General features: G+C 37.9%; 1 protein-coding gene across 1 annotated transcript in view; it reads right to left on the bottom strand.

The window, feature by feature from the left end:
• The window catches only part of Xpac (DNA repair protein complementing XP-A cells homolog Xpac), a 49181-nt gene extending 30561 nt beyond the window's left edge, over positions 1–18620 (bottom strand). The window contains exons 1-4 of the mRNA XM_067157554.2: positions 18029–18620; positions 17663–17774; positions 17455–17582; positions 10254–10419 (exon numbers count right to left, since the gene is read on the bottom strand). Of these exons, the coding sequence (XP_067013655.1) occupies positions 10254–10419; positions 17455–17582; positions 17663–17774; positions 18029–18261 (639 nt within the window). The 5' untranslated portion in view covers positions 18262–18620. The remainder of the gene's footprint in view (positions 1–10253; positions 10420–17454; positions 17583–17662; positions 17775–18028) is intronic.
• Between the last annotated feature and the right edge of the window lie 360 nt (positions 18621–18980).

Raw genomic sequence — 18980 nt, 5'->3', positions numbered from 1 at the left:
ACCAATTCAGTCACTCTCTTGTCTAGTCCAATTGCACTCATTTTTGCCAGTAGTCTCCCATGATCTACCCTATCAAATGCCTTACATAGGTCAATCGCGATACAGTCCATTTGACCTCCTGAATCCAGAATGTCTGCTATATCTTGCTGGAATCCTACAAGTTGAGCTTCAGTGGAATAACCTTTCCTACTGACTGGTAGATACTTAACTGCTGCATTAGAAAGCTAGGTAGCTATTATGAGAAAAACCAACTCAAACCAAATCCAGCTAAGACCCAAATCTGTGCGTTCCATCTGCGGCATGCACAGGCCTCTCAGAAACTCAAAGTACTATGGAAAGGGAACTTACTGGAACACTGCTTTACACCGAAGTACCTGGGAGTTATGCTGGATCGCACATTAACATATAAGAAACATTGCCAAAGCTTAAAACAAATGATAGCTGCTAGAAACAACATTCTACGAAAATTATCAGGAACAAGTTGGGGGAGCACAACCACAAACAATTAGAACATCAGCTCTAGCTCTATGCTACTCTGGAGGAGAATCTGGTTTGGTACAGGTCAGCTCATACGAAGCAGGTTGACATCGCTCGAAACGAAAGCTGCAGGATCATTACTGGATGTTTGAAACCTACACCCGTTGAGAAGGTCCAACTTTTAGCTGGTATTGCTCCCGGTGAGATTTGTAGGGAGGTAGCAGCTAACAAAGAAAGGCTCCAATCATCTTCTTCAGAAGCACATCCTCTCTATGGTACCACCCAGCCACACAGAGGCTAAAATCTAGAAAAAGTTTTTTCTGCACATCAGTTAACCTTGAGGGGAAAGCAAAGAATGGTAGGGTCAAAATGTGGAAAGAAAGAATCAACCATCTTTCCAACTGAACAGAGCCGAAGGAAAGTCTTCCATGTGGACACCAGGAGAAGTGGACCGTATGGAAAGCCCTTAACAGACTGCGCACAGAAGTCGGCAGAACAAAAATAAATTTGCAGAAGTGGGGTTGCTCAAGTGATTCATCACTTTGTGATTGCGGAGAGCAGCAGATGATCCAACATCTATGTCAGTGTGTTTTATGTTCTTCAATGTGCACTATGAAAGACCTGATTGCAGCCTCCCCCAACGCCATTGACGTCGCCCAATACTGGGCAAGAATTATCTAGCTCTTGAACTGTTGCTTTATCTGTGTCTGTATAATAGACCTGTATATTTGTACAGTAGGAATGTAGATATCATGTTGTTTTTTTAATAATGTGACTGTCTAATAGAACTGTATATTTGTATAGTAGGAATGTAGATAAAATGTCTTTTTTAAATATCTGTAAGTAAGGTTGATACTTCTGATACGAATAAAAGAAAGAAAGAAAGAAAGAAAGAAAGAAAGAAAGAAAGAAAGAAAGAAAGAAAGAAAGAAAGAAAGAAAGAAAGAAAGACCTTTCCTAAACCCGAACTGCCTTCTATCAAACCAGTTATTAATTTTGCAAACATGTCTAATAAAATCAGAAAGAATACTTTCCCAAAGCTCACCTGCAATGCATGTCAAACTTACTGGCCTGTAATTTTCAGCTTTATGTCTATCACCCTTTCCTTTATAGCTCCTTCATGCAAACAATAATCAAATAGATACTACAGATACGGTACTAAATCCCAACCCACTGTCTTTAGCATATCCCCGAAACCTTATAAATTCCAGCATCTTTTCTAGTTTTCAACTTTTATATCTTACTGTAAACGTCATTGTTATCATAGGTAAATTTTAATACTTCTTTAGTATTAGTCACCTCCTCTATCTGGACATTATCCTTGTATCCAACAATCTTTACATACTGCTGACTGATTACGTTTACTTTTTGTAGATCCTCACATACACACTCCCCTTGTTCAATAATGATTCCTGGGATGTCCTTGGAACCTGTTTCTGCTTTAAAGTACCCGTATATACCCTTCCACTTTTCACTAAAATTTGTATGACCACCAATTATGCTTGCCATCATGTTATCCTTAGCTGACTTCTTTGCTAGATTTGATTTCCTAGCAAGTTCCTTCAATTTCCCCTTACTTCCACAGCCATTCCTAACTCTATTTCTTTCCAGTCTGCACCTCTTCCTTAGTCTCTTTACTTCTCTGTTATAATATAGTGGATCTTTACCATTCCTTACCACTTTTAAAGGTACAAACCTGTTTTCACATTCCTCAACAATTGCTTTCAACCCATCTCAGAGTCTGTTTACATTTTTATTTACCGTTTTTCACTGATCATGTTACTTTTTAAAACCTCCCTCATACCTGTTTAATCAGCCATATGTCCTAATTTTAATACCTTCCTTTCTATCAAATTTAATTTTAACTATGTAAAAAGAAACCAGCTTCGTGATCACTGATGCCATCTATTACTTCGGTTTCTCTATAGAGCTCAATCTGGTTTTACTAGCACGACATCCAGAATATTCTTCCCTCTAGTTGGTTCCATCACTTTCTGAATCAGCTGCCCTTCCCATATTAACTTATTTGCCATATGTTGGTCATGCTTCCCGTCGTTCGCATGATCTTCCCAACTGACATTTGGTAAACTGAGATCACCCGCTACAATCATGCTCGTTTCCATACCGTTTCCCACATAACTGATTATCTTATCAAATAATTCTGAATCAGCGTAAGCACTACCCTTTCTCGGTCTGTACACTCGCAAAGACATCAAGTTGCCTATTATCTTTATAATAATTGAAATTAATAGGGGTCCTCCTATTCATACAAAGACTTTTAATAACGTGAATTAATCACATGTCGTTCACATGAGGTACTAGTTTCGGCACTAAACTTGTGCCATCACCAGCCAACGAGTCAAATCAGGCAAATACAATACAACTTTAAAACAAACTAACACCTGCATAGATGAATTTTTAATAAAATATGGTATATGATGATATTGCACTTCAGCACAAAATCCTTTTAAAATGACGATGGCTCCGTTGTTGTATACACATGTTGGTGTGTCCAGCTTGTACATATCTTTAGTTCTTTGATCTTGTTGAAATTATGCTGTAGAGTTTAATGTCATGTGAAATTAACACTTTGTTTGATCTGTGGTTTGCTTCCGTAAAATAAACGTGCATGTGATGAACTTGGTTAGACCCAAAGAATTAATTCTCATTTCAATATACGGTTTTGGAACCTGGAGAAGAAATTAAAAGCTGAATTAGGCAAAAGATAGGAAGGAAAGAATAAAAAGAAATGTCTAGAAATGACGAGAAATGAACAGAAACGAACTCACCTTGAGCAGCCTGTTTGATCGGCGGACGGAGCTGGACTGATGGATGCAATCATGAGGTAAAGGGCGAGGAGGAGGGGAGGAGAGACTGTCAGGGAGCTAAGGTGGAGTGGAAGAATTTGGTAGTGGGGGTAAATGATGAGCATATATATTGCGTGTGGTTTGAAAGATCGAGTTGTTTTTAGGCGGTCAAATATTTTTTAACCATTTAATTAAGAGATCGAAAAGAATATTAGATTCCTCAGAAATTTCATTTAAATTACAGTTAGGGTTGAAATATTGATCGCAATGAACAAAACAATTTTCGACAATGTTCCTGATTGGCCCTTTGTTTGCTATTTGAAGTACTGAAGCTCATTAAAAATGAACAGAACTGCATCAAAAAATCAGCCCATAGAGACCAGTTTACAAAGAAAATTGAGAATTTCCACCCTCCTGTAGTCAATCTTTCAAATGTAATTTTAACCAAGGAAGAAACCACCATCTTAGCGAAAGGCCCACAGCATTACTGGCCCAATATGAATGAAATAAACACAGCCACTAACTTGATTATTGAGTCGGAAGCTACAATCAATAAAATGCCGCTAGAAGATCAGGATGAAATTGGATCTGAAGTAAAAAGAAAATTGTATAAGATGTTCAGTTCTAATAACGTAAATAAAACAAACCCACCCTATCAATTCTGATGTCATTAGTTTTACCTCTGAACATAAACAAATCGCTGAACTTAAAAATAAAATTAAAAATAACGATCTAGTTATCACAAAAGCGGATAAAAAAAATACTACAGTTATCATGGACAAAGCTAATTACGTATCTAAAACCAAAGAATTTTTTAACAATGGGACTTTTATAATAATCAATAAAGATCCTACACAGAAAATACAGCGACAATTAAAACAAACATTAAAGAATATATCCTTTCTTTTTACAAATCAAGAGAAATCTAAACTATTAAATATGAACCCAGGTTTACCCACAGTTAAAGTCCTCCCTAAAATACATAAAGTTAACATTCCTATCCGGCCCATTAAGTACAAACCCAGCCTTCTACATAAAGTTTCTCAATTTGTTCAACATTTTTTAACTAAGAACCATCAATTTCTCCCTAAAACATTCATCAAAAATACCACCAAACTAATTGATAAAATGAAGTCATTTAATGTACAACCTAACCATACCCTTCATTCTTTCAACATAGTAAATATGTACCCAAGCATACTCACAACCAAACTCTCCTCCATTATTGAAAATAACTTAAACAAACAGAGTTCTCTCAGCAAATTAGAAATACAAGATTTTATTTCTCTTCTGAAACTGGTCATTAACAATAATTTCTTTAAGTTTGATGAAACCATCTATCAACAAAATGGACTGGCCATGGGATCACCTGCATCCGGAATTCTAGCGGACATTTACTTAGACTTTCTGGAATACACAAAAATAAATAATAACACTTTTCCAAATATCCTCATTTGGGCCAGGTGCGTTGACGACACATTTGTTATAATCTATATATATAAAATAAGAGTTTTGTCTGTACATTGCTCAGAATTTGAAAAGAATGGTATTTCGGTATCAGTCATGTCCACAGTGAGAAGGAAATGCACTTTTTACTTTTCTGTAATTTCTGTCTGTCTGTATGTATGTACACGCATCGCGAGAAAACGGCTGAAGGGAATTTAATGAAAATTGGTGTGTAAAGTCAGGGGATGAACCTCTACAATCTAGGCTATAAATTATTTTGTTCACCCTGAGTGAAATGGTAGTTTAGGGGAAGGCCTGAAATTTAATTCTCAAATATTTATATTATTAGTGGCCCTATCGATTAATATTACATAATTAAAGTTATATAAAATTGAATTTCCGATCATTTATGTCTTATACATTTTTACTCTACCGGCTATGATAACCAAGATATTTGTGAATTTGTATTTTTGTTGCTAAGTCCATATCAACGTCATCACGAGAAAATGGGTGAACAAAATTTAATGAAAATCGGTATAATAGAGACGGGGAATGAGAAGCTACAGTACAGTCTAAGCTATAAACAATTTTATTCACCCTGGATGAAATTGTAGTTTAGGGGAAGGTATCAAATATTTAATTTTTAAGTATCTATGTTACTGGTCCTATCGAAAAGTACTACATAACAAAGGTTAGAGAGAATACAATTTCCGATCATTCTGTTTTATTCAGTTTTACCGTACTGACTATTATAAGACTGGTATTTCAGAGTCGGAAGAAAACAAAATGTGAAGGCCTACAATATCGAAAGCTCTTAAAATTGATCAACAATAACATTATATTGACCAATGTTTGTTGCGATGTTGTTTGTCTCTTATGCTGCCACTAAATTCCGATATATGGGATTACTGCTGCGTACCAAGTATAACAGCCTGACTGAATATTGGCAGGAAATAGCTGGGGAGTTGGAAAACTTTCTTCTTTAGCATGCCATTCCTCTGTTACATACATTTCCTGATACTGCTGGTACATAACACACTGGTTCAACATAGTACTCCAGCTATTTGATCCCTACACTGGCACACTGTTTTGAATGAGCAGTGTGCACATTTAAGCTAAAGGCTCACTTGGTGGTGGTAGTAGTAGTAGTAGTGGTAGTAGTATGACCTGGTCTAGAATTACAATTTAGGCCTATTCCAAATTATAACACCACAATTTGCTAAATAACTTAAAATTAAACTCTGAAAAGCTGTTTCTTAAGAAAAGCTTCTTCCTCTTCACTTTTATTAAATTCTAAGTTCAAATCAGCACTGAGGAGGGGGTTTCTTCACTGGCTTGGAGGAAAAATTTGTCTCCAATTCAGATAGTTCTTTACGCCGCCAGTGTAGTGAATTGAGATTTTCCGATTCATCAGGTACTCCTAGGAAACATTAGCAAAAGAGCATAGTTTTCGGGCTTGGGACTCTCCACTATTCGATCCTCCGCCGCCGAAAAAGACGAAGAGTTTTCACGGATCACAGCTGTCTGCGGCTTGGTCATTCCAGCTTTGGAACTCTGGACTGTTAGACCAACAGCGTAGTACTGTTCGTTAAAAGTGAGAAAAAGTGTGATTTTTCATTTGATCGAGTATTTCATATGGAAGTATTGCTTTTAATCGTGCCATTCCTACTGACGTCATTATAATGACCTATGTCCATTTCAGCTGGGAAAACTACTAAGAAAGTATTTTTTGAGGATGTAAAAAGGCAGGCAGAGATTGAGTGCCTACAAATTATAATGAAAACTTCCCAACTTGATTGTGATTGATAGTAGGCAAGCGGGCCTACCGTTACAATGAAAATTTCCTAACCCAGTCTTCATATGAGAAGAGACGTTTGGTGACTTCCCCGTCGCATTTCTAGGGTAACGTTTAAGAGCTATGCAATTTAATACAATCTTACTCACAACGTGTACACTACCTAACCTAGAATTCTGTATACAATGTAGAATTCCGCAGCGAAGCACGGGTACATCAGCTAGTGAGTGAATAAATCAAGAATGCGAACTCTACCCTGCAAGAACTAAACAATATCAAATTCACACTTGAATCTGAAAATAATAAAGTAACTAATTTTCTGGATTTAACTATTCTTAGAAACCCATCTGCTCTTTCATATAGAATCTTCAGAAAACAAGACACAAACTTCCAATACTATTCATCAAGATTCCATACACCCCCAAACACACGAACGTGCAGCGTATAACAGCATGGTTCATTGTGCATTCACAATACCTATGACTAAGAAAGACCTCAATAACGAACTCAACACTATAAGGGCAATCGCCAAATTTAATGGTTACAACAGATAATCTATAGAACAGATAATCAATAAATTCAGACACTGGCCTCAGACTGCTCTCACAAAAGAAAAACCTAAAACTACCATTTCATCTACTTTTACATTCAATGATGTCCATCAAATCACCGATCTCTTTCGAAAACATAACGTAAAAATTTTCTTCAGAACTAATAATAGGACTTCAGAAATTATACACAATTCAGCATCTGTCAATACCTCTAACAGATTTTCTAAATCCGGAATCTATAGATTCAAGTGTATTGACAGCAGCGCCTCTTACGTGGGACAAACAGGACGCAGCTTCACAACCAGATATTCGGAGCATATCAACACAGTAAGATATAAGAAGTTTTCTGCTATAGTCCAACACATTCACGACTCTAATCATAAGTTCACTGACATAGAACATGATTTTGAGATACTTCAAGCAGCAAAGGGCCAATCATGAACATTGTCGAAAATTGTTTCATTCATTGCGATCAATATTTCAACCCTACCTATAATTTAAATGAAATTTCCAAGAAATCTAATATTCTTTTTGATCTCTCAATTAAATGGTTAAAAAATATTAGACCGCCTAAAAACAACTCGATCTTTCAAACCATATGCAATATATATCCTCATCATTTACCCCCACTAGCACATCCTTCTGCTCCACCTTAGCTCCCTGACAGTCGCTCCGCCTCTACTCCTCCCTTCCCCTCTTGTCCCCTCCGCCTCGCCCTTTACCTCATGATAGCATCCATCAGTCCAGCTCCATCTGCCGATCAAACAGGCTGCTCAAGGCGAGTTCGTGTCTCGTCATTTCTAGACATTTCTTTTTAGTCTTTCCTTCCTATCTTTTGCCTAATTCGGCTTTTAATTTCTTCTCCAGGTTCCAAAACCCCATACTGAAGTGAGAATTAATTCTTTGGGTCTAACCAAGTTCATCACATGCACGTTTATTTTTCGGAACCAAACCACAGATCAAACAAAGTGTTAATTTCACATGACATTAAACTCTGCAGCGTAATTTCAACAAGATCAAAGAACTAAAGATTTATACAAGCTGGGCACACCACCATGTGTATACAACAACGGAGTCATCATCATTTTTTTTTCTATTTGCTTTACGTCGCAGCGACACAGATAGGTCTTATCGCGACGATGGGATAGGAAAGGCCTAGGAATGAGAAGGAAGCGGCCGTGGCCTTAATTAAGGTACGCCTCGGCATTTGCCTGGTGTGAAAATGGGAAACCACGGAAAACCATCTTCAGGGCTGCCGACAGTGGGGCTCGAACCCACTATCTCCCGATTACTGGATACTGGCCGCACTTAAGCGACTGCAGCTATCGAGCTCGGTCATCGTCATTTTAAAAGGATTTTATACTGAAGTGCAATATCATCATGTACCATATTTTATTTAATATTAATCTATACAGATGTCAGTGTGTTTTAAGCTTGTATTGTGTTTGCCTGATTTGACTCGTTGGCTGATGATAGCTCAAGTTTAGTGCTGAAACTAGTACCTCATGTGAATGACATGTGATTAATTCACATTAATAAATCTTTGTATTCAATAGGAGGACCCCTATTAATTTCAATTATTGTAATTCCACTTCAATACAGATCATGAAATTTCTAAATATCAATATTATCTTTAGAAATGAGCCTTACACCTAGAATTTCATGTTCGTCATCTTTAAGTTTTTTGTAGCTTACAAATTCTTCTAACACCAGAATGAATACTCCCCCTGCTACCATTCGTATCCTATATCTACGACACACATTCTAGTTCCCTGAGAATATTTCTGCATCCATTATATCATTTCTCAGCCATGATTAAATTCCTATTACAATATCTGGTAAGTATATATCTATTAATTATAGTACTTAATTCTATTCCTTTGTTTACAATACTTCTACAGTTCAGCACTAACATTTTTATGTCATCCCTACTTAACTTCCAGATCCCTGTACCCTTATCAACGCTCCCTAGACCACCCCGTTTCCCTGAATTTACCTCCCTATAACCCTTATAAACAAATTTCCTAACTTATATGTACCACTGCGGTTTAAGCGAAGGCCATCTGAGCGCAGATCCCTATCTCCTACCCACCCATTAGGATCTGGAAATTAGTTTCCTCACATACCCACTCCATACCCTCATTTAAATCCCCAATCACCTTCCAGTCAGTGTCCCTCCTATACAGCATTCCACTGATAATCTCTGCTTCCTTAACTTCACCCGTGCTGCATTAACCAGATCCTGCACATCCCCAACTATGTTGGTACTTATACCTGCTTGCCTTATGTTGTTGATACCAACGTGAAACACTACCACCTTCTCCTTTCACTCCTCCTCCTCCTCCTCCTCCTCCTCCTCCTCCTCCTCCTCCTCCTCCTCTTCTACTGCCAAACAACTACCACCACATTTTAAGGAAAGAGAATGGACTAGATAAAGACATAAAATACAATTAGCCAGGCTGAGTAGCTCAGCTGGTAGGGCGCTGGCCTTCTGAGTCTAACTTGGCATGTTTGATCCTGGCTCAGTCTGGTAATATCTGAAGTGGCTCAAATGCATCAGCCTCGTGTTGGTACATTTAATTTCATTATCTTTGGAGTTGGAACATGGAAGTTCTTGTAAAGGTAGCAAATCACCTGTCTTTCTTCGTACTTAATTTCAGTTACTTTCAAAATATAAATGCCTGGTTTGGGGAATATAATAAAATACCTTTTCTAGTGTCTGAATGTACTTAGTTATATTAATGAGCTTAGCTTAAAGTCATAACCATTATCCAATCCTAGGATATGGACAATTTGCTAAAGTTGAAGGTAAGGAATTACAGAACAGCCATTATTTGCCAGAAGGGTGGCCAGCAACATGTTATCACCTTTCCAAGCACTGACTACTCCCAATATTGTACAACATCTGGAAATTCATGAGGTTCTGTGTTTGAAAAAGATGCAGTGGAACTTAATTATAAAAAAAAAGGAAGATAAATCTTCAGAGGGAAGGGAACAACTGCCATCTCATTTATCTCCTTGAGGGCATACATGGATTTCAAATGGATAGGAGCCTAGTTCCCATTAGTTCTACAATACTGTTATAACTAACACATGTATTTACAAATTTTCTGTTTTAACATAAATAGTATTAACTTTCTCCTACTTAAACATTTTATAAATATACGACTAGATTACCTGTAGATGGAGGTATAATTTCATGTCACCCCAGCGAGCATTATGTGGATTCTTTCGAACAATAAACTTCAGTGGAGGTTCTCTCTTTTCCAAATCACAATCCTTCAGCAAATATTCATTTTTAGCATCTGTTTTTGTGATCAGGGAATGTTTATCTTCAGGATCTCTATTTATCAAAAGAAACAAATCACTATATTATAAACTAACACAACCAAATTAGAATTATACTGATATATGTAGACAGGTTGAAGGTTTCAAGTTAATAATAGATAAGTGATGAGAGATGGCAAAAAGCAGCCAGAGATTGAAATATTTATAATCAGATATGAAATTAGACATAATATTCTTTCGGGTTTGTGACATGAAACAGGCTGTATGAAAAAATTACACTGGCCAGTGAAGACTTTCCGGCAAAAGTAATTGTACGTGATATACGTTACATTTAGTGTCCTTATGTAAAAAATAATACCAGTTGTTTCCTATCACGTACAGATTTGTCACAAGTCCGTCTCATTTTTATCCGAATGGAGCTTTGTTGCTGTAAATGAGGTTTGGATTGGTTGTATGGAATGCAGGTATGGACATGTCTGAGAGAAAGTATTGTACTGTATGTGCTCTTTTTCGAAGGGGAGTTGGTAATCATACAGGAACACTGGAAGAACAATTTTTTTTGTTTGTTTTTGCTAGTTGCTTTACGTTGCACCGACACAGATAGGTCTTATGGCGACGCTGGGACAGGGAAGGTCTAGGAGTGGGAAGGAAGTGGCCGTGGCCTTAATTAAGGTACAGGTATTTGCCTGGTGTGAAAATGGGAAACCATGGAAAACCATCTTCAGGGTTGCTGACAGTGGGGTTCGAACCTACTATCTCCCGAATACTGGATACTGGCCGCACTTAAGCGACTGCAGCTATCGAGCTTGGTAGGAAGAACAATTAGAACAGTTGTATTTCGCGCGTGCACAATGTCAGACAAGGTCATAACACCAAGATCGCATTTCTCCATAGTCTGAGAGGAGAATCTGAGAACGTGTGTCACGCCTTTGTCTACAAGTTACAATGTGCACTTGAAGTCTATTGAGTGAATAAGTGAGTTAGTTTGTGTTAAAATGGCAAGTGGCAGTGAGGTTTGGAGGCAAAAAAAAGTGTGAACAATCCCAACTCTTTTTGTTATGTATGTGGCCAGTATACAATTAAAGGACAGAAGCCATTTTATAAAAAGCCCGTACTTGGCATATTTTAACATGAAGTTAGGTGATCAGGACAAGAATTTCGCACCCCATATTGTGTGTAAAATGTGTGTAGAAAATCTGCGGCAATGGTACAATGGGTTGTTGCCGTCAATGCCATTCGGAATCCCAATGGCTGGGCGGAACAAAGAAATCATTATGACGAATGTTATTTTTGTGTATGTAAAGTGTTTGGGTTCAATACGAAAAAAAAAAAGCACATTGTGTATCCCTGCCTTCTATCTGCCATACACCCCTGTACCACATGGACCCGATATTCCTGTCCAAAAACCCCCAATACAGTTACCAGAGAATGTGTCTTCATCATCTTAAAGTGCGGACGATGGTGATGATACCTTTGTACCGGATGTTGAGGTCCGACTCGTTGACCGAATGGTCAGCGTACTGGCCTTCGGTTCAGAGGGTCCTGGGTTCGATTCCCGGCCGGGTCGGGGATTTTAACCTTCATTGGTTAATTCCAATGGCTCGGGGGCTGGGTGTATGTGCTGTCCCCAACATCCCTGCAACTCACACACCACACACAACACTATCCTCCACTACAATAACACGCAGTTGCCTACAAATGGCAGATGCCGCCCACCCTCATTGGAGGGTCTGCCTTACAAGGGCTGCACCGGCTAGAAATAGCCACACAAAATTATTATTATTATACCGGATGTTGAGGATAAAACTCCACGTCTTTATAATCAGTGTGACTTAAATGATTTGGTGCGTGAACTAGGCCTCACTAAAGAAAAGAGTGAACTTTTAGGATCAAGATTAAAAGAGAGAAATTTACTTCCTGGGACAAATTCATAATGTTACAGAAATCGGGGGGAAGAATTCCAGCAGTTTTTTGTTCCCGAAGACGAACTTATGTTTTGCTGTGATATATCTGGCTTGATTCATCGTCTTGGAACTATTTACCAAGCAAAGGACTGGCGTCTCTTTATTGATACCAGTAAAAGAAGTCTCAAAGGTGTTCTTCTGCACAATGGAAATAAACTTGCTTCAGTGCCAGTCGGCCATTCAACATCTCTTTGTGAAAACTATCACAATTTATCTATGACGTTTGAAGAAAATGAACTACAATGAACACAGATGGTTACTGTGCTGTGATTTAAAAGTGTGCGGTATCACATTAGGGCAGCAAGGAAGATATACAAAGTTGCCGTGTTTTCTGTGTGAGTGGGACTCTCAGGACAGGGATCATCACTGGTTAGTGTCTGAGTGGCCCAAGAGGAAACAGTTCGTGTCTGGAGAGAAAAAAAACCCCTTGTAAATCTTCCATTAATTGATCCTCAAAGTGTGTTATTGCCCCATTTACATACTAAATTGGGAATTATGAAGCAGTATGTGAAGAGTTTGGATAGAGGCAGTCCCTGCTTTTGGTACCTCTGTCAGAAATTTCCCAGACTGTCTGCTGCCAAAATTAAGGAAGGTGTTTTTGACGGCCCCCAAATTCGGTAGCTTATGAAGGACCCGACATTCAGTACGATGATGAAGGAAACACAGCTTCAGGCATGGGAATCATTCAAGGATGTTTGTAGGAAATTCCTGGGTAATGTTAAAGATTTCAACTACCAACAGATTGTGGAAACCATGCCGTACAACTTCTAGAAATAAGGTTGCCGCATGAGCTTAAAATTACATTTTCTGCACAGTCATCTGGATTATTTTCTTGAAAATTTAGGAGCATTCAGCGAGGAACATGGCAAGCGGTTCCATCAGGACATAAAGGAAATGGAACGAAGGTATCGGGGTGATGGGACGTCTCCATGATGTCAGATTAATGTTTCTGTCTAGTGCGAGATAACACTACTGAGGAACAAAAACGCAAATCAACACAGCGTTCATTCACATCAAAGTGTAGCGAACAATAGTGTTCTTGTAATGAGATTCATATATTCTGGCAATGAACATGTTACGTTTTATGTATATTCGTTGCAATTTGATCATTTCCCATTAAAATTACATATATTCTCTATTATGTTGTTTTCTATCAATATTACAACAATATGTCAAATTTGGATTTCAAATAGCAAAAAACTGTACGTGATAGGCAAAAATGGTTCACATGGTTCATCAGCACACCTAAATTAGGGTAAATCACCTCTTTAGCCGAAGAGAAAAATATATATAGCCTATATATTTAGCAAACTGATGTTATTTTATGATGATCTTGCTCAACTGCTCTAATAATATCAAAAGGATTGAATTAAATTTCTCCATTGTTATATTAAACCTACATCACTAACCATTCGTCTGCTGATGAGTGGAGAAATGAATGTTCTTCCCCCAGCCTTCCGGTCACAGTTTTTGCTTTTCCTTTTCAGTACCTTCCTCAGTATGCGTCCTAACCTGAGAAAACATGGAAGTTCTTTTGTGCCTAATTTCATTTTAGTGTTACAGAACTGCAGTCATCTGAGGAATGAATGGTTAGAATTTTTTTTTTTTAGAACTGGCTTTACGTCACACCTACACAGATAGGTCTTATGACGATGATGCGAAAGGAAAGGCCTAGAAGTGGGAAGGAAGCGGCCGTGACCTTAATTAAGGTACAGCCTCAGCATTTGCCTGGTGTGAAAATAGGAAACCATGGAAAACTATCTTCAGGGCTGCCAACAGTGGGGCTCAACCCACTATCCCTCGAATGCAAACTCACAGCTGCGCGTCCCTAACTGCATGCCAACTCACCCGGTGAATGGTTAGAAATAACGTGACGGTATGGATGGACTGTACAAGAAAGACCTAACACCACCTTTTAAGTATTTCTTTCTACATAATCCACATGTGCCTTGTCAGTGGTTACATAATATAATGCTACAATATTTCGAGGAAAGGAAAAAAAACAGTCTCGCGAACAACCTATGCACAGCAGCTGAGTGATCATCTGATTACACCTCACCTTCGCACTGGCTTACACAGCCAAATTTGTTGCAGTCGTTAGAGCAAGGTTAGGTGAAATACTCCAAGTAAATGCAGAATTACGCGCACAACTGTGAGCTTGCATTCAGGAGATAGTGGGTTCGAACCCCACTGTCGGCAGTCCTGAAGATGGTTTACCGTGGTTCCCCATTTTCACACCAGGCAAATGCTGGGGCTGTACCTTAATTAAGGCCACAGCTGCTTCCTTCCAACTTCTAGCCCTTTCCTATCCTTTCATCACCATAAGACCTATGTGTGTTGGTGCGACATAAAGCCAACTGTACAAAAAAAAAAAAAAAAATCCATATTTAACTTCACAGTTTGATGAAAAAGTCCACACACAATACTTTTTGAATAAATACCAGTAATAATTCTTTGGTTATTGGAAAGAAAGCTGGAGTTTTCTAATGTTGTTACAGTGCATCAAATTTTTAATGTTCAATGGCATTTACCCAGCAAGCTCAGTCAACATCACCATCTCTTTCTCAATGAATGATACATGATTTAGCATAAGTTTACATACAGCAAAAAAATTCTAGATGGGACTGGAATAATGAAAGTGTCTGGAATATCCTAGTCTAAAGTGATGCAGTTACTAATTAGTTGGAAGAGCTGGAACACTGTTCCGTCACTTTATTTTGCAACTTAGGATGCAAATGTAATGTGTAGCAGAGATAGTGTGTTCATTGCCAGTACTGGAGACCCACCAACCCACCCCAAATTGTTACATTACTTTCATAGCAAAATATCATAAATCTATGACATACTGGAAAACAGGCAGGTGGAAGACCGCTGCTATTGGCTGAATAATTTAATGTGACATCACTCTTTATAATTTAATTCATTGTCACTGCCAACCATGGTGCACCATAGTGATAAATAGCCTACATACACCTAAAATATGCGGTTTGTCTAAACCAATGGTTTTGTCACTTGTCAGACCTAACCTAAACAAACCAGTGGTCTTGGCACACAGCAAGAAATGAAAAATCCCAGGTTTGTCCACTGTCAAAGTGCAGACAAACTATGTGGTGGCACTGTCCGAGCAACTGACATAGTCATTAAGAACAAAAAAAACATTGTCCCAACTCTCGAAGATAGAATGTGCTACTGTGGCATGTCGCTCAACGTGCCGGTGTCTTGTCGTGCAAAACCAATGGTGTCAAAGTTTATAATTTTCATGTTCCGTATTGATGACAATATAATTATTGTAGATAAATGAGGTAATCCACCTAAAATGAGCATTTCAATTTAATTACCGTATGGTACTAGTTTCAACCTATTTTAGTGTATATTTTAGTGACTTATTTTAGTTTATATTGAATATTAGATCAAACTATTTTCAAGTATTATGCTATCTATTTTTATTATATGTGTGGCCAATTAGTTTTCTAAGTATTTTAAGACCTTATGACTGATGATGGCTTAACAGCAATAGGCCAAAACTAGTACCATAAAAGTATGAAGGCTTTCACAGCCGGTGTCAATATAATAAAAATCTTCCGGGCTGTTATGCCATGGTCCACTCCTCTGTGGACCATGGCATAACAGCCCGGAAGATTTTTATTATACTAGTACCATAATTAAAATAAACTGAAATACCAATTTTATACTGTACTGATTAGGTGGATTACCTCATTTATCTACAACAACCAATGGTGTTGCAGACGAACAGGTGGTAGCATTGTCCAAGCAACTGACAATCACAAACAACAAAAGCTGCATTGTTTCCAGTACCCAGTACAATGTGCTCTTACATGCTAGTTCTTCTACCAATGGTTTTACTAAGTGTGGTTAATGGTGATCCTGCAACATTCCATACCTGTCTCAAGCTTGCTTTTATTCATGAATATTTCCAAGAACTACTAATTTCTGTTATAACATCGATATTCTCCTTTTCTATTGAAATCTTTGTATACAATTATGACGTCTTTATGTAATCTGACACAATTATTTCACTATATTTTACCAAACCATCTACAACTATCACAGATAGGATGATCAAAGATTTGTCCCGACATTCACGACTTGCGTCTTCAAACTGTGTTTTTAAGGCTTCTATTTCATGTATGCTCAACTATATCCTGTGACAGTTCTGGCTGGTGACAAGACCACCGGTCTAGATTGGTCAGATCATTGGCTAGTGACAAAACATTGATCTGGCTAAGAAACGGTGAATTTCATTTAATACGGTACATTTACGTCGCAGAGACATCCGACATATGACACAACACTTTCAAGCTTCACGGTTTTGTTATTTTCACCGAATGTAGCAGTCCTGTGGCCGTACATGATGCACGCTCTATTGGAGACAATAGCAAACTGCTCTGGCCAATAGAAATACAGAAAATGGTCACATTTTCCAGAATGACATAGTCTCAGCTTAAATTTTTATATATCAAAAGAATACTTTTAAGGGCAGGCTGGTAGGGTCCCTGGCAAGCACCGCACAACTTTCTCATTCCAGAACATGCACATCCCCTTGGCGTTGGTACATTGCTATGCAGTTTGCAGTATCACTTGTGCTCATTTATCCTTGTGCTATGCTACATTTTATGGTACTGATCAGGTGGTGGTGTGAGTCTGATCATTTACTTTACGTATTCATGAAAACAAGAAATATGGGCACGGCACTGTAGCAACAGTCCCATAGCTGATCACTGTTTTGAGTCCTAGACAAACTGATGTAAAGTAATGGTAACAAAAGCAAAGTTATTTCCATACAGGCCACTTTCCGTGATCTCAGCACTTGGTGGAATAGAGCAGTTAGCCCTACGCCTGGTCGCTTCTGCCCTCAGGAATTAACCTGGTACTTATTATTGATGCAGGCTGAATGAACCTGTAGGCCATGTGCCATTCTAGAAGTGCAAATCTCGTTTCTTCAGTTCTGTCAACTTCCTGATGGGAAATTGAATTGCCATCAGATGTCTGCAGTGCATGGACTTACAAGATATTGGGTACCAGAAAAAGAGACCTAAGTGCAGTGATATACAACTTGCTTACAACAGGAAAGTTAGTTCATACTAAACTATATTGTACATACTCACCTACAACTATCACAGACAGGATGATCAAACGTTTGAAAAAGATATGAATCCACAAATTGCTCCTGACATTCAAGACACGATGGCTGATCTGGTTTGATGATAGGTCCTGGTGTAGGTTTAAGGATTCCCTGGAAGAAATTTTTCAATTTTAAAAGCAGTAGCCAAATCGATCACTTTATTATTCAAGAATGAACTGTGAATAGCTTACCTGGGCTCCTTGTTCTAGTACATCAGTTTCCTCCAGGAGAAACCCACCACCAGTATCAATAAATTTTGTGCTTTGTACTTTGATGATACTCTTTTCCACAGGACTACTCTCCCTTCATATTGGAACAAGACATACACTTAATAAGTAAATCCATTTTTTTTTTTGAGAATAGGCTACAATACTACAATTAAAAATGAAAAACGAACTATCTACCAAGAGGAGACAAAAATTACATTATGAAGTGTCATATTTAATTCATCTTGATCTTAACTCAATAGAAAATAAATAAGCCTATTCATATACGTAAAAAAAAAAAAAAAGAATTCAAGAACTATTATATAAATCAATAGTAAAGAAGTCACTTACACTTTTGCATAAGGATGAGATATGATCTTTTTCTCTTTCAACATCTTGGCCCTTTGTCTATTCTTCTCAATTCTTGCTTTCTGTGCCAGAGATATATCCGAATCAGCTTCTTCTTTAGATTTCTGGGAATTTTCACTCCTGATTTCATCCTCTACTTCCAAAGCTTCATCTATGGAGACTATTTCACTGTCGTCCCAATTCTGAATCATTTTTAAATCTGAGACAGCTGACATTATTTTAAACCTACTTAAATACTTTCCCACGTGAATATGCTGATGTATTAAATAATCCGTGTTTTACTATCACTTCTTGTTTTCTCGAAGAACGTCTGGCAGCCTGTTATTTATTGGTTATGTATGTCCAAGGTTATTTGGCTTCTTTCTGTTGACTCCTTTGTTTGACTGTCAATTTGTAGGAATACCAATAGAGAGGAATGTGTATGTGGTAATTTAACACGAAAAATTTACCACAAATCAAATATGCTATGCACATATTTTTGATTTAAAGGGAAAGGGAGTATTTAAAAAAATTAATATAAGAAATGTGCACAAGTGTGCATAACAAAAAATCTCACATTTTACAATAGTTGGTGATCGAGTTCGTTCTCTTCGTAGAGTTACAGCGATTATACGCGAATTTTTTCTTGAGCCAGATTTTTACGGGGTGAGGGGTAAAGAGGGAGCGCTGACGGCGCTGACGGTTCCGGTTATACTGCCAACTGGATGGAAATGAAATCTGAATTGAATCGATAATATGATCGATCGATATGAATTTTCTAAACATTTATTATCTTACGCCAACAACTCTGTCACACATACATTATTTAACATTATATAACATTTCTCGATTCGAATCTTGTTCCTAGCATGAATTATATAGTTTGGCTTTGCTGTATAAACAACATCAGTACTAGTTCGTAAAGTGTACGCCAGATGTCGCACGGTGATGCATA

This window comes from Anabrus simplex, chromosome 1 (genome assembly GCF_040414725.1).
Source record: "Anabrus simplex isolate iqAnaSimp1 chromosome 1, ASM4041472v1, whole genome shotgun sequence".
NCBI classification, from domain to species: domain Eukaryota; kingdom Metazoa; phylum Arthropoda; class Insecta; order Orthoptera; family Tettigoniidae; genus Anabrus; species Anabrus simplex.
The sequence above is the reverse complement of the archived record's forward strand: the minus strand, read 5'-3'. Positions and strand labels throughout refer to the sequence as shown.